This window comes from Drosophila suzukii, chromosome 2R (genome assembly GCF_043229965.1).
Source record: "Drosophila suzukii chromosome 2R, CBGP_Dsuzu_IsoJpt1.0, whole genome shotgun sequence".
In the NCBI taxonomy this organism is placed as follows: domain Eukaryota; kingdom Metazoa; phylum Arthropoda; class Insecta; order Diptera; family Drosophilidae; genus Drosophila; species Drosophila suzukii.
In genome coordinates this window covers 4,812,722-4,827,696 of record NC_092081.1, presented here as the reverse complement: position 1 = coordinate 4,827,696, position 14,975 = coordinate 4,812,722, and the positions used below count along the sequence as shown (strand labels likewise).

Sequence of the window (14,975 nt, the reverse complement as noted above, 5' to 3'; positions counted from 1 at the left end):
ATGAAGTCGGGGAGCCGGCCGTGGAAAATCAGATCAGGCCCACATGGCCTTAATCACTTGATTCGTGAGATATCATAGCATTCATGAAATGAGAATCCAGCCTGATTTAAATTTAAGGCTGTTCTAGAATTTTCAAAAGAATGAGATAGGTTGTCAAAATGAATATATTACAAAGTACTCATCTTTGTTTTGATTTGTTACATTGTATGTTTTCGGTATTAATTAAACCACATTATAATAGCTATGTATTTATAACAAAACAGAAACTAATTATTTGGATTGCACGATACCGTGGAGCCTTCCGAGGAAAATCAGATCAGGCCCATACGGCCTTTATCTTTTGATTCGTGAGATATCATAACATTCTTAAAATGAGTATCCAGCTTTATTTAAATTTAAGATTGAAGATCCTTTGGTCTAGTATTTTCAGGAGAATAAAATGGGTAATCAAATTTAATATAAAACATATATTATTGAAAAGTTCTTTGATTTGATGTGCTATATGTTTCGGTATTAATTCTGCCAATATTAAAAACACTAGTTTCTGTTCGATGTCAAATAGATAGCTATATATTGAGCTATCTATTTGACACCGAACAGAAACTAGTGTTTTCAATATTGGTCTGCCCTTTACTAATAAAAATAACATCTTGTTCTATCTTTTTAAGCTGTTTAAACGTATATTATAGGGCGAAACTATTGGTTAAAGGTATTATATGAATCTAAAACATTCATAGCAGTACATTCAGAGGCTTGCAGCCTGCGGCGGTGGGAATGTTGCCCGAAAGCCATAACTTCTGATGGGACTGCAGCTTGTGGCACTTGCAGCTGTCGATTCGAGCTGCTGGATCTGGACTTAAAGACGTCACGAGCTAATGGCAACCGGTTAGACACGCGTCTCGAAAATGAGCGAAATTAGGCAGATGCTGAACTTGGAGGCCGTGGATGTTGCACTTCCAGTTGCGCAGCAGCTGCCACCTCAATTAGGCGAAAGACTGAAGGCCACAGAGGTGTATCCATAAACAATCGCCCCAGCTGATAAAATATTCATTTTTCAATTCGCAATTTCAGCAGCAGGTTGAAATATGCGAGTTGCCACCACAATAAAGTGAAAACTCTGCCGGCCTTTTTTGAATTTGATTTCACTGCCGTCTGAGGGAAAGTGGTTCCTTGGCAGTGTGTGTTGTATGTGCGGGTGTGTGGTTTCTTGGCCCACATATCGATATCAGGTCCTTCCACCCACACTCACACACCCAACTTGGCTGGGGGCTCGTATCTGCCGGCGCACAAACACAAAGGATATCGACTCCCTTTGAGCAGAATGATGCAATTATTCACACTTGATTAAATACTCAAGAAAAGTGAAAGTGCGTGGAAGGAAGCCGCCTGCGCCGCCTGAAAAGCGCCCGCATTGAGATGTTTTCCAAAAATTCATAAATTTAAATTAGCAGCGAGCGGTTCGGCTGGATGATGAAGCCATCTAGTGTCTGGCGCCCTGGGCTCACCTTCAGATGGTTTTTCAATTACTCCACCGAGCCGAGAGCCGAGTGCCTAGAGCCCAGAGTCGAGCTAGCTGAGGGCCATTAAATGTATTCCATTTGGAGGACCCAGTCTGCAACCTCATTTTCCTGTCTATGACGAGCCTCATTTGGCATCTTGCTTGATTTGCCGTTTTTATTTATTCATTCAACTGTCTGTTTGTGGGGCAGAGGAGAGGGTGAGTGGAGGAGTGGAGGCGGTGGCCATCCGGCTGTCCGACAGCTGACTAACCAAATCAATTCGCATCAATATCGAGCAAACCCATCAAAGTCAGTCATCGACTGTAGAGGCGATGGGAGCGGAGTGGTTCGCCGGGTGGAGCAATCATCTATGCCATCCATCCGCCGCATCCTTCGGTGGGAATATTCTGCGTAGGAAGCACGCCAGGCTGCACATTGCTAATATCCTGCCGCAGCTTCCCAACCCCCCTTTGTGCGCACATATATGGGTATCCTACTAATTGAAATTCATTCTCAATCTGCCAAAACCAGAAAAGCGCGCTGGCGCTCGTCCCTGTTCTTTAAACCTATGTACAAAATCCAATTTTCGCTTAGCCGAAACTCCATCGAAATTCGGTGAACCATGGCAAGGGGTCGCATCTTCGCATCTTCACATGCGTTGAAGGCCCATAAATCGCGGCTAGGTAGAGCCATTACAGATAGATATCCCTACACATGTATCCGAGACCCGGGGCAATTACCACATGCCACGATTTGCGGCGCAGCGGGAGTTCGCTCTCGGTGGCGACTTCAAGAGGCAGGCCTTCTGCGATTGTTTTCATTTGACATCCACAGCTCCCGCACTCCAACCTTTTACCTTGCCACATGCTGTCGATTTATGCCTGCACTCCCTCACATGTGTGTGCGCTTTAATTTAGTCTCATCTTTCTGTCAACAAGCGGTCTGAACATGGCCAATGCAATGTCTATTTCGGTCTGGGATAAATTTATCCGGCCGAGGACAAACACACACCGAGCAGAAGGAAAATAGTATCGAATTTCTCGCTTTTTAAAAACTACTGTTTTGCCATTTCACTAATCCCGCTTATATCTGGGATAAGCCTGGCAAAGATAAAAATAAAAATACTGTTTTTCATTTGAAATGCATGAAATAAAGCTTATGCTCACAGAAATAATAGTGATACTTTATAATACTATTGCAATATTTAGTGCTTTCCTTTAAATTATAAACTGTTATTAAAATATGTTTTTAAATATCCTATAACAATAATATCTCTAAATTCGGTTTAATAGTTTCTAAAAAAATAAAACAATTTCAAATGTCAATATCATAAACATATGTTAAGCTATATTAGTACTGATAGGTATATGAAATAAATAGTTCTTAGTAAATGGTTAACATAGAGAAATCAAAGTAAATGCAATCTCAAAAACAAAACAGTTTCAAATATCCAGACCATTGACATATTTCAGCCATATTGGTAATAGCACATACATGAAATAAACAATTCTAAGTAAACGGGTAACATGGGGAAATCAAAGTAAACGCAATCTCAGTCATTGTTGACATGTCCGCAAACCTCAAGTCTACTTCTAGCTCTAAATTAATGACCAGATATAAGCTCTGATATTTTTGTCCCCCAACACTTTCAATTTCGTTTAAGATTGTAGACCAATTTCGATGATATTTTTTGCTGCGCTGGGATTATCTGGAAACGAGGGAGGGGGAGACCGCTTTTGATTTACAATTACGTAAGTTATCTTAGCCCACGCTGGGACCCTGGCTTCAGTCGGTGGTTTTTTAGGGGCGTGTGGGCGACCTGAGTCAATATTGAACTGGTTAGCGGACTCAAGGTGCTGCTGGGGCGAAAAATCTGCGGACTTCGGACTGTGGTGGCCCGTGGCTCGTTAAGCCAAGTAGCCGAGTAGCCGAGTCTGGGCCAAACATGGGCGTTTTCCAGTTTCTTTCGCCCAGCTGCCCACACTTGCGTCCGCAATCTCGGCAGAGATTCGCCTTTTTTTTGGAGAGGGCAGCGCAATTAACTTTGAACCAGCTCGAAAATGACAGCCGCACACAAGTCAGCTGCAGTGGCGATGCTTCCTGGAGATAGCAGCCGAGATAATCTATGTGCTCGAACCCGTGCCCAGTGTGCTTAACACTCTGGCCTTTGAGCAGGAGCACAAGCAGAAGGAAGCGCAGCCCCTCAAGTGGCGGCCACCGCCTCCTCCGCCTGCTCCTGCGCCTGCTCCACCCACAGCCACCATTGATGGCGCTCTGGTCAAGCTGTACTTGGGTCGTGCTATTGTCAATGCACTTCACTACATTTGCCAACTGTCAGAGACAAAAACGACAAGTCGCGACGACTTTTCCGCACTCCCAGACCCTTTTTCCACCCCAGCTTTTCCCCGGTTTTCCCGCTTTTCTAGCTGCACCAACACATGCTCGCCGTATATCTATTACGGCGTGTTTGTCCTACACTTTTCCAGCTCCTGCTGCTTCTGCTTCAGTTGCTCTGCTCTGGTGGCATACATTTCTGTGCTGTTCTGTGTCCCCACACGGACACGGACTCACCCACACACCCCCATCCGCCACTCACACATGCACAGCTGACAGACAGACGCAACTTTCCTGCGTTCGTGTGTCCTTGTGCTTGTTTTTTTGGTCGCCTCAGCCTGGCCTGTCTGTTTGTTGACATATTATGATCCTTGATTATTTTGTGCTGACAAATACATGCTTTTCCTTTTGCCACACAGCGCTGTACGTAGTCATATCTGCCCAGAAGCCTACATCTAGATAGACTTCCGACTTCCGACTCTGAATCTGATTCTGATTCTGATTCTGATTTTGATTTCGATTCCGACTCCCGTTCGTGACTGATTTTTCCCTCGTTTCCCAGGGGGCGTGGCTCGGCCTGGCCAGGTGCTCTGCAACTAATTGGTCTGGGTCTTCCCTTTGCTATCCCCAGTTTATTAGGCTTTTAATGATGGGCGTTCTCTGTAAATCCGCTTCCATTCCGACTTCAAGCTCCACACACGCCCACAAATGTCATGAGAAAAGGCAGCAAACCTGCTCCCCAAGCGAACCAAAAACCCAAAGCCAAACTGTGGGCGTCGACACAATATTTTGTAAATTATATTCGATTGTTTGGTTGTCTGTTTTTTGTTTGGCATGGGGGGGCGGGGGCCCAAAGCTGCTCGGGGATTGAGGGGCGGAAGCCAGATAAGACCGCAAGTGCATGACACACAAGTACCGGTTGCCAGCTCAGAGCCCAGAGCTCCCAGTTTGCAACTCCCATTTTCCAACTCCACACCCATTTATTCCCAGCTCCTCAACCTGTTCGTCGATAATGCGTCTGATTGCAGCGGAAGTGGAGCGCTGTTGTGGTACGTGTGTCCGGTGCTTCTTGGCTTGCATAATGTGTAATTATTAATTAGTTTACTATTCTGGACCCCCCCCACCCAAGCCATCAGCCAGCCACAGGAGCTCTGCCACGCCCCAAGATGGCATCGCCCCGGTTTCCCCCTCGACCAGACCGCAAGATCCATTAAAAGGATACAAATACGGCCTGCAACATGCAAAGCCTGCTAATGAACCACAGCTGTTGCACTGCCAATAGCCATTGTCCATTGTCCATTATCCTCGGTCCCGGTCAAGTTGTCAACTCACCCAGGCCCAGGAGCTGAAGATGTTTAATCCACAGTTGACGGCAGCGTCGTCGCTTTGTTGCATGTTGCTGCCACTTGATGTGTTGTTGGTGCTGCTGATGATTCTGATGCCTCTGATGAGTGTGATGATTCTGCTGCAAAGCCATCTTTCTGGCCGTTATGCTCGCTTTGTTGGCTATTAGCGGACTGTTCTGGGAGCTGGGGAAAAACCCGATGTTGCACTATGAAGTGCAGCAGTTGCCGTTGCTGCCACACCAGCTGTCACTGCGACACATTTGCTTGGGGTCACCACTCGGAGCACTTTTTGTTTTTGAACCGGGATCGAAATCGGAAACGGGATTGGGTTAGCGCCGCATTGTGGCGGCTGTTCACATGACCGCCGGAGCAGGGGGCAAATAAACCGAGGGCGGGGGCGGGGGTTCTACTTCTAGGACTGCCGCTTGGCCACTTTAAGATTCGCACTTGCCATCCGCTGGATGTTGGCGCAGACTCGATAATTTGGCGTTGTTATCGCGCCACGAGGAGTGCTGTGTGTGTGTGAGTGTTTCCCTTGCCTGTGCAGGGGTGTGGGTGAGCGGTAGGCTCCGTGCGAGGCGGTCGAATAACGGAACGGAACGCGGAGCGGTGCGCCTGGCGAGCGTCCTCACGGAATCAGAGCTAAAACCGAACTAAAACCTCGAAGCTCGCTTCGCGCCGAGCGCCACAGAACGAGTATCTGTGAAGTACATCTCATCCACATCGGCAGCGTGCAGCAGGAGGCGAGCGAGCGTCGTGCAGAGAGAGAGATACACATGTCCAGATATAGGTGCTCATATAAGAGAGCATCCGCCAGAGCGGTCTGTAAACACTCCGCTCGAGCACGTTGTTTGTTGCTGCCTCCGAACGGTGCGTGGTGTTGTTGCTGCCGTGCGAATCCAAGCCGGTTATGCCCATTCGCTTATACTGGGGCACTCCATCTGTTCCGGGGGTGGATGTATAAGCACCAGTATCCGAAGAGCGCAGAAGACGGATTTACAACGTAGAAGTCGAGGAGGGTTACCATTCAACTGGTTCGTGTGCCCACGAGATACATTCGGTCTTCTAATCGCGTTTTCAGTGCGCTGCGAGACCTCTTCTAACACCACCAAAGAGTAGAAGTATGCGTATGCGTATTCGTATAAGCAAATATAATATAAGTTCTAACAAGCTCAAAGCAATTTTATTTTGATGAGGGTATCATAGATAACAATAAAGCTAATAATGTTTAGTTGGTTTTTTAAATTTAACTATTGATACAAAGTATTTTTAAGGGAGACGATAAAGGTTTTATATTGTATTTTGTATATGACTATGAAAAGATAGTATAAGTGTGAACTTATATTAGCACCAAAATAATAAAGCAAAAATATATCTTTTTAACAAAATATAATTTGAAAACCTCATTACTTTTCGAACTTAATAACTTAAGTCTTATTTAAGTAACTAAATATTGGTTAATTCCATAGACCGTATGCGACAGTTTATAAGCCAGCTGTATAAGTCATCGAGCGGGCTTCACTTCAATGATGTTTTTGGTACAAATATAAGTTAAGACCAAATTCCATAGAATATAAGTCGTTTCTCTACAGTAGCTATCAGTTCTTGTATAAGTATAAGTTAATGTATGCTTTCAGCTGAAATGGTAAAGGGCTGGCACAACGCCAATTTGTATAAGTCAAAGAACCAGGCTTCGTTATAAGATGACAGCGAAACTGTTATACACAGAGCGTATAAGCTGGTTTTCCGTAGAAGTTCGATGCACTCCTCTAAAAATGTTCGAAGTTCGAGTGTTTTCACGGCTGTTTGTTTTGTTTTGTTTGCCATTTGAGTGGTTTCTGAGTTTGGTCTTCGGGGGTTATTCCTTAATTGCGAAATATGTCTGGGCAAATGTGTTTCGTCATACCCACTCGCAGTTTTAATCTGCGTTTCCTTCGCGTGCACACGCCCCTGCCACGCCCCTGCCCTTTACGACAGCAATTTTCATATCATTTGCACGGGAATCACCTTATATACCCGCAGTTACCCATATGAGTGGAATGCGAGCCTCCAAACACTTGTTACACGCAATGCTGAAAGTCCCCTGGGATCGCTTCCCTTGCAATTTTCCCGGTTAATGCTATTTGGCAAGACATAAGATGCGAATTTCAAGGAATTTCTTGTTCAAAATTGCAGAATTATATGTATGACGGGTCTAGGTCTGAAAAGTGGGGTAACAGCTCATTATGCACGAATAGGGGCCCACAATAAAACCCAAATTAAATCTATTCCGGCGAAATATTTGTGAGAATTCGCGGAGTCCCATTGAGCAATTCAATAATCCTGCCCACTTTCCCTGCCTCTTTAATTCCCAAAGTGCGCGCTAATCCCTTAAGCAGTCGAGATAGATGTCTTAAGGGAAACAATCTTGATAACAATATTTTTACTGTTAAGGAAACGCAATGGAGTTTCTTAAATCACAGCAGGGCAATCTAAAAAGCATAAACGTGTTAAAAACATCCCAGAAATAAAATTGAAGGGGGATTTCTGGTCAAAACAAGTAAGGGAGATGGGTGTTTGCTTGTTATAAGAGGAAACAACATCCAGGATTCGGAGGAGAAACTCTGTCAATTGAACATGAAAAGCCCAGATGGTAATTGCCTTCCTCAATACTTACTCTACCTTTTGATTCCAATCAGACTCCAGCTTTAAGAATCGCTGCTCCTGAAGGTGGCCTCAAATTGTGACGACTTAAGTCCTTTTAAACATCATATAATTAAAAATAAAAAACAAGAGAACTCGGTATAGTCGTCGGCCTTAACTATCAGATACTCGTTACTCAGCTACGGGGAGTGTGAAATAAGTGGAGATATGCAAGCAGCAAAGTGACTGTTTAAAATATTACACACTCAGCAACAGCGCCACCTAGAAACGATTTCTTTATGAGCTTATAACTTTTTAATGGGTGGTTCGATTTGGACAATTTTTGGCATGAAGATAAAATAAGTTTGATAATCAAAACAAAATTGCATTTACACTTTTACAAAATCTGTGGGCGCTATTCAGCTTTTAGCGTGGGCGTATGGGCGTTAGTCAGTTAGTTCAAGAATCTACATGCCAAATCGCAACTTTCTAGCTTTTATAGTTTCCGAGATCTCATACCAGAAAATTAAATCTCCCTGCCAACCTCCTGTACTGAAGGTTTGTCAAGACATCGCGCAAAGAATAAAAAAAGACAACAAAAATGAAATTGAAAATGTTCTGATAAATGGTAGCGATGTCATTTCAACTAATAGTACAAAACACATGCAATTAATATTAACTTTACTGTTCGTATGCAAAAATTATTCAGAAACCGGAGGCCAATTCCAGAGAAAGAAATATTTATAATCAATATGCTTCTAGGAAATCCTTACCTAGAAAGGATCTCCGATATGCTCCAGCACGACTCGAAATGCACCTCAATTGCTTTGCTTACTTCTTGATTCTTATCAATAAGACCGTGGTACTTGCATTTCCTTTCGAACATGTTTTTCCATCTAAGTACCAGTCTTTATTATCAAAAGAACCGCAGGAGAAGCTTTCAGAAAAAAGAACCAAAATTCTCAAGACAAAAAAAACCATACAATACATTCACAAAGTGGTTTTCTGGTGTTTCTATGCTATTTCAGTAGTGTGCCCAGTGCAGAGTTTGAACATCCTAAAATAGTGATTTTGAAGTAAGTGGTGCAGTGTGTTCACACAGAGCAGATTTGAAGCAAAAGAGGCGAATAAACCGTTAGGAAGTACGAAAAATTTCAATGCTCTTCATGGGGGTTTTGGGGTTACCCCGGCCAGCTCTGACCCCCAATGACAATTCCTCACCCCCTATGTATATGATTCAAGAATTTTGTTTGGAAAACCGCTTGTCATGCAAATCCTGGATACGCCACTGGGCAAAACCATGTTTGTAAAACCTCTCCCCTTTAAATTATGATTATAAAGAAAAAAGTATATTTAATTTAATAAAGTTAATAAAATTCGAGTACCGAAGAAGTTTTGTTAAATTTTTCTGAAAACTGGTCTGATAGTTCCATCATTGGACTTTACTCAGCTTTACTGAAGCAAAACCGAAAGCAAAGAAAGTGTTTAGTAGATGTCCTTGAAACAAGGAAAAAGAGAGTAGAGACAGAGGAAAAGGAATGACCCAAGCAAAACGTCGATGAATTCGTTCGCCTCATCTTTCCGCACGTCATTCTGTGTCCTCGAATCTTCTTGTTCTTCCGCATTCGCCAGATGCAACGGATGGGGGGGGGGGGGGGGGGAGTCCCAGCTAGTCGGCACCTTCGGCGGTTCTCCTTTTGGGCTATGTATCACCCGCTTGGGGCTGCTGGCTGGGGGCAAAACAAATCAATAAACGACAACGAGAGTTATGTACCCAAGGCATTGAATATGCCCCAGCTCCCGCCCTGTCCTGCCCCGCCCCCTCCCTCGAAAGCCTCAATTGGGAGCGTCGGGCTTAAGCTACATCGCTTCTAAGCTAAGCCTCCATCCATCCATCAAGGCTCGAATACCCTCGGCTCCTCGCTTTCCCGTTTGCTGGCAGGATCCGCCACATCAATCGTGAATCGAGGTCTGCATGTACACCTCACTTTCCCCTGTTCCGGAAGCATTTCCCTTTTCCACACTGAGAAAAGCTGGCTTTACTTGGGCAAAGATACTAAATACTAAACATAAATACCAGTATTAGTTTTGGTATTATCAGAGACCCGTTTAAGAACCACACAAACCAAATTGAGCGTTCGATTGATTCTTAAATCTCTTAGGCAGTTTCATATTTAGTTTTCAGCTGAAAACGAGGTATTTTAATGTGTTAAGGAATAATAAAAATTCCATTAATAGCATGACATTTTAATGAACTAGGAAATGATAAACAGATTTTTATGGGATTTTCTCTGTGTGTGCCCCTACCCACCGCACTTCAGTTGTTTTTCCTGCTTGTGTATTGCGTTATTCTTATTTTCGGAGATGGGGCCCCGAACACAGACATTCGTAATCTTCAGTTTCATTTGCCTCCCCCGCCTCGATGGGCCCCTCCATTTTCTTTGAGAGCCCTCAGCCTACGTTGTTTGCCATCGGTTTGGGGCGGGGGATTCCTTGTGAGACCGGTTGGTTTAACTAGATTTTCCTCATTGTTGCTGCCAATATTTGCCCACTGCTGTGGATTCTCTTTGCCGTACCTGTCTGCCGGCTCGTAAGCTTTGCATTTCCACAACTCAATTTCCCTGTCAGTAACTGGATTAACTGCAGAATGCATTCCGTATTTATTCTTTAATTTAATGCCCTACACATACCGACTAAACGCACTCGCCCTCTCACTGGGCACTTTTATAAAAATGAAAAGCAAATATTTTCGCACGCATACCGTACAAGTGAAGCATAAATATTTGTTTGAAAAATGAGCTATCCACTCGTTGGCCATAAATAAGATAGAACAAGGAAGAGCCGAGCCAAATACTTAGCCAACTCCGGAGTCCCATTCCCGTCCGCATAGCTCAGACATTTTCGAAGATTAATTTGCAAACAATGTTCATATACAATTCTGGATTGGCCGGGCACGCAATCTCCGGTTCTGAGGAGCTCTCAGGCGGATGGATTTCGATTCCGGTCCACGTTTCACAGTTCACTTTTTGTTTGCTCTCTTTTTAATTATATTTTAATTTATTTCGAGGCGGGCGGGGAAAAAACATCCTTGAGAAGGAGACATTTTTGCGGTGTTTTCTTTTCATTTTCTTTTGGCACTTTTGCATATCGTAGATTGTGGGCGGGCTTCTAACTGGTATACACAACAAAATTAACACATTCGCTGCGACTCAAGGACCCACTCCCCAACTTCACCTAACTCCTCCCGACTTGGGCCAACGCAAACAATTGCAAGTTATTTGTGAAAATTTTATTGTAATTACAAAAGTTTTCCCATGTTGTTTTGCCACGCCTTCACCCCTCTGCGACCCTCTTTCGATGCCCTGATACCTTGAATTATACACAAAATAGGTTCCCTCCGCATCCGCATCCACATCCACATCCACGTCCACATCCACGTCCACATCCTCCCCTGTTCACACTGCTCCCGTTCGGTCTGGTTCAATTTCGTATTTGGGACTCGGTTCGAAAACTCAGTGTTTCAGCAAACTTTATCCACTTCATTATTTGCTCGTTTCCATTGCTGTGTTTCGCTGTTTGGCTTGTGTTTGCCTGTTTGTTCGCCAGTTTGCATTGTTGCCTCGTTTCGATTTTAATTGTATCTGCGTGCAGAGGCCACCACCTCCATCCACCCAACCATCCCCCCACCCATCAGCCTCCATCACCCCATCCCAAGTACTTGCGAGTATATTAAATACCGGAAAGTTCTCGGGTCAATGAAGGGCAAGCGGTCATGGAAAGCGGCAGGGGGTGATAACTAAACAGGTGAGTTTGGAAGTGCGTGCAGGATACAAAATCAAGTATTTCGCCTTGAGATATGCAACTTGAACTTGATATAGAGTTATGAGATGGAAATATAAACCTAAAAGTGATTTGTTAAAATCAATAAGTAAGAGTTCCAGAATTTTAACTTTTACTGCAAGCAATGAGTTATTTAATACTGTTCGGCAAATTTAATTGGGATGTTTTAAATTGAAACAAACTACTGCCCTTCTATACCAACGATTTCAATGCTTGCAAGAATACTAAAACTAAACTTATGAGGTCTTTCTTAACTCAGGCAAGTTATGAGCCAGCAAAACTAACCAACGCATTCGATATTCAAGCTTTAATTACAAGAAAATTTGGGAATCACTAAACTAGTTTGGGAGAATTTTAAGTATTCTGCTGCCTAAACTGTAATCATTATTAATAAAATATAGTTCTAATAGAATGTGTCGAGATGTTGTAAATAGATGGCATTGCCTCAGGCTGGGGTCTTAAATGAAGACATAGATGTGACGGGGAATTGATAAGTGGGTTTGGATTCGACGACAGTAGTATGGTGTCAAATTGTAATTAGCATACAAATATTTCATGGAAATCGATGCCCCAAGGTAGTCTGAATTTAATTAATTTAAAGCCCCCTAAAATGTCCCATTGTAGTTGGGCTTCTGGAACTTGTTTATTGGTCAGACTGTTCTAATCGTAGTAAAAGTTGCCGCACAGCCGCTTCCCGTCCCTCAGACGCCTCAAAGGCGACTTGGAGGGCACGGAGTATACGTGAGCCTGTCGCTGCTCCTCGGACAAGGCCTCCTGAAGGATGGAGGAGTAGGGGTGCTGGGCCATGTCGGACTGCTGCCGGGCGTAGTCCTGCTGCAGCTGCTCCTGCTGGCACATCTGCTGGTGGCGCTGCTGCTGGCACAGCATCCGCATGTACTGGTCGTGGTACTCCGGCTGCTGGCAGAGCTTCTGCTGCCGCATCCGCACCTGGCGGGAGTAGGGAAGGCCCACGCCCATGATCTCGGTGGGGCGACTGCACAAGGGCACGTGGTAGGTCTTCTTCGACCTACCGCTCATCCTGAGCCGCGGACGCTGTCCATCTCTTTCCCTGCCAGGTGCGGAGCTTATGTGGGGCTGCTCCGCTCCGCCGGACAGGTGGGCAGGACGCTCCATTCCAGGCGACCTCTTGGCGTCCACGATCAGGATGTCCTTGAGTCGCGGGGAGTGAAGGTGGGTGATCCTTTTGGTTGGTCGCTTCCGGAGGGGCTGAGTCGGCGCCTTCACCTTCATCCGCTTGGTTTTAGCCCGGTTGACGGACTTCGGGGGAAGCTCAATCTTCTCCTGTCGTTCAGGCCTCTCCAGGTTTCTCGCGCCCAATCTCTCAGCCCGCTGAGCGACATCAATCCTCGCCGGCCTGGCCCACACCTTGCGCTCCAACCTCTTCCGTTCCCTTTCCTTCAACCCTTTAATCTTCTTGGGGAAGTGGACGTCCGAGAGATCGGAGGGATCACTGGCCAGCTGCCAGGCTGCGTTCATCCAGGGTCGCTGCAGGGCCTCGGCTCCCAGGAAGCTTGGAGGCGCCAAGGTGGGATGTCTGTCCTGCATCTCGGCCTTCAAAGGTGCCATTTTGGGCGGCGGAGCTAAGTACTTTCTCAGCGCGTGCTTGGAGTCCAGGATGCCGGGCCAATTACTGGTCTTCAACGGTCTCGAATTCGCCATTCTGCGTTTGTTCACACTTAATTTTGGTTCAGTTTGAGGGGGCCACATGCATAGCCAACGTTTTGATTTTCGAAAAGGGTGTGGCTCCACTTTTTTTTATAAAATCTAAAAACACGATCCAAATGGTAGATAGAAGTTTAGATGAAAGGAGACGGGATGCCAACGAAAGTCACACTTATTTATTGGCCCGACCCCATGTTCGGCATGCGGTGGTTGTATTCTGTGTGTTTTTTTGGGGGACGGGGGGTCGAGCCCACAAACCGGCCTCCCACAGATGGACAGACAGTAAATCGGTTCGTGGCATTAATGCAAATAAGTGGAAACACAAATATTTTCAACGTTTTTGTGGTCTGGACCGAACTGCGGCAGAGGAAACCTTTTTTTTGGGCCAGAGCCGTTTTGGGACGACAGCACGAGGGTCGATGGATCATTTCCGCTCTCCTGGCTCGCGTCCCTGCCCGGAGTCCGGGTCCCTTTTCCGCTCCCATATTCCGTATCCGCACTCGCTGCCGTGCTGTCCGGCAACCGTTTCCTGTCGGCGGGCGCAGTTAAATATTGAAATTTATATTTAAAATATTTCAAATATACAGTTAAATGCTCGGTTTCCCCTCCTTTTTTTGCGCTACCCTCGCATTTTTCACTTTAGTTTATGTGGAGCATGTTTAATTTATGAGAATTGCTGGTCCTCTTCCTGGGCCCAATCTCCACATCCCCATCTCCCCGTCGTCCTGAGCCGATGCCAATGAATATGAAAAATCAATTTGAAGCTCGGGCCCCGACACTGAAGGTCAAACGCTTGTTTCGGGCCTTTAAATGCCAAAATGCCAACATGCCAGAGCCAACGAAACGTGGCGAATCGGTTTGTATCGGGTCGTGGTCCCGGCCTATCCTTTTGCCCCCAACCCGGCCTAATTCGATTGTTACATTTCGCCTTAATTTCCTGCAAAAGAACAAACATTTGTGACGTTTCTTGGGTCTTCTCGGGCGGGTCAGTGTCTGTCTCATCCGGTCGGCCGCTCCCCTCAATTTCCAATTAGCAGCAGAAATCACCTTTTCGTCCTTTGGCCGGGACTCGTGTTGTTTCGACTTGTTCCTGTGTTAATTGAGGATTTGCACTTGCCGCGACTTTATGTTCATTGGCGAGGGCCAACTTTCATTTCGTGCAAACGCAAATTTCTTTTCTACTTCGATGGCGCAATAAATGGACGGATAAGGAGGCAGTCAAGGACTCGGCCACGCGCAGGATAATTGTAATGCCCTCTCTTACTGGGGCCGAGGGTTTGGGGGGCAGTGGGGCGAGCTCGCCAGATTTTGGACAAGTTTTATGGACGGCGCGGATTGCATTTCCTGTTTGGCAGGCAACAATGCAGGAACCGGAAACGGGAGAGCCAAGATGCCAGGGAGCGGGATGAAGTGGTACACGGATCCGCGGATCCAAGAATCCACGAATCCACTTAGCGGCGCATAAATTTCGCTCGGTACATAAAGTACAAGTGTACAAACAAAAGGACTTTTGGCGCACGGCATTAAAAACATAAAGCAACCGCATCGAGGAGCAGGACCGAAACCAAGACCAAGACCACGACCAAGACCAAGACGAGGTGCACCAGCCCGGGAGCCTGGATGATCCGGGTCACATAAACAGCGGCGAGTG

The 14,975-nt window shown here is 45.5% G+C and overlaps 2 protein-coding genes across 4 annotated transcripts in view; both read right to left on the bottom strand.

Annotated features, from left to right (window-relative positions):
• The window catches only part of sns (sticks and stones), a 62,596-nt gene extending 56,752 nt beyond the window's left edge, over window positions 1–5,844 (bottom strand). For all 3 annotated transcript variants that reach the window (XM_036813914.3, XM_036813912.3, XM_036813913.3), the window contains exon 1: window positions 5,166–5,844. In XM_036813914.3, the coding sequence (XP_036669809.2) occupies window positions 5,166–5,310 (145 nt within the window). In that variant the 5' untranslated portion in view covers window positions 5,311–5,844. The remainder of the gene's footprint in view (window positions 1–5,165) is intronic.
• Window positions 5,845–12,265: 6,421 nt separating this feature from the next.
• LOC108019673 (uncharacterized) lies at window positions 12,266–13,483 on the bottom strand. Its single transcript, XM_017087564.4, has one exon. It carries the CDS (start codon window positions 13,367–13,369, stop codon window positions 12,302–12,304), a length of 1,068 nt encoding a protein of 355 aa, XP_016943053.3. The 5' UTR covers window positions 13,370–13,483; the 3' UTR covers window positions 12,266–12,301.
• Between the last annotated feature and the right edge of the window lie 1,492 nt (window positions 13,484–14,975).

Excerpts from the sequence above, each read along its gene's own strand:
- LOC108019673 (XM_017087564.4), bottom strand. The coding sequence starts at position 13,369 with ATGTGGCCCCCTCAAACTGAACCAAAATTAAGTGTGAACAAACGCAGA.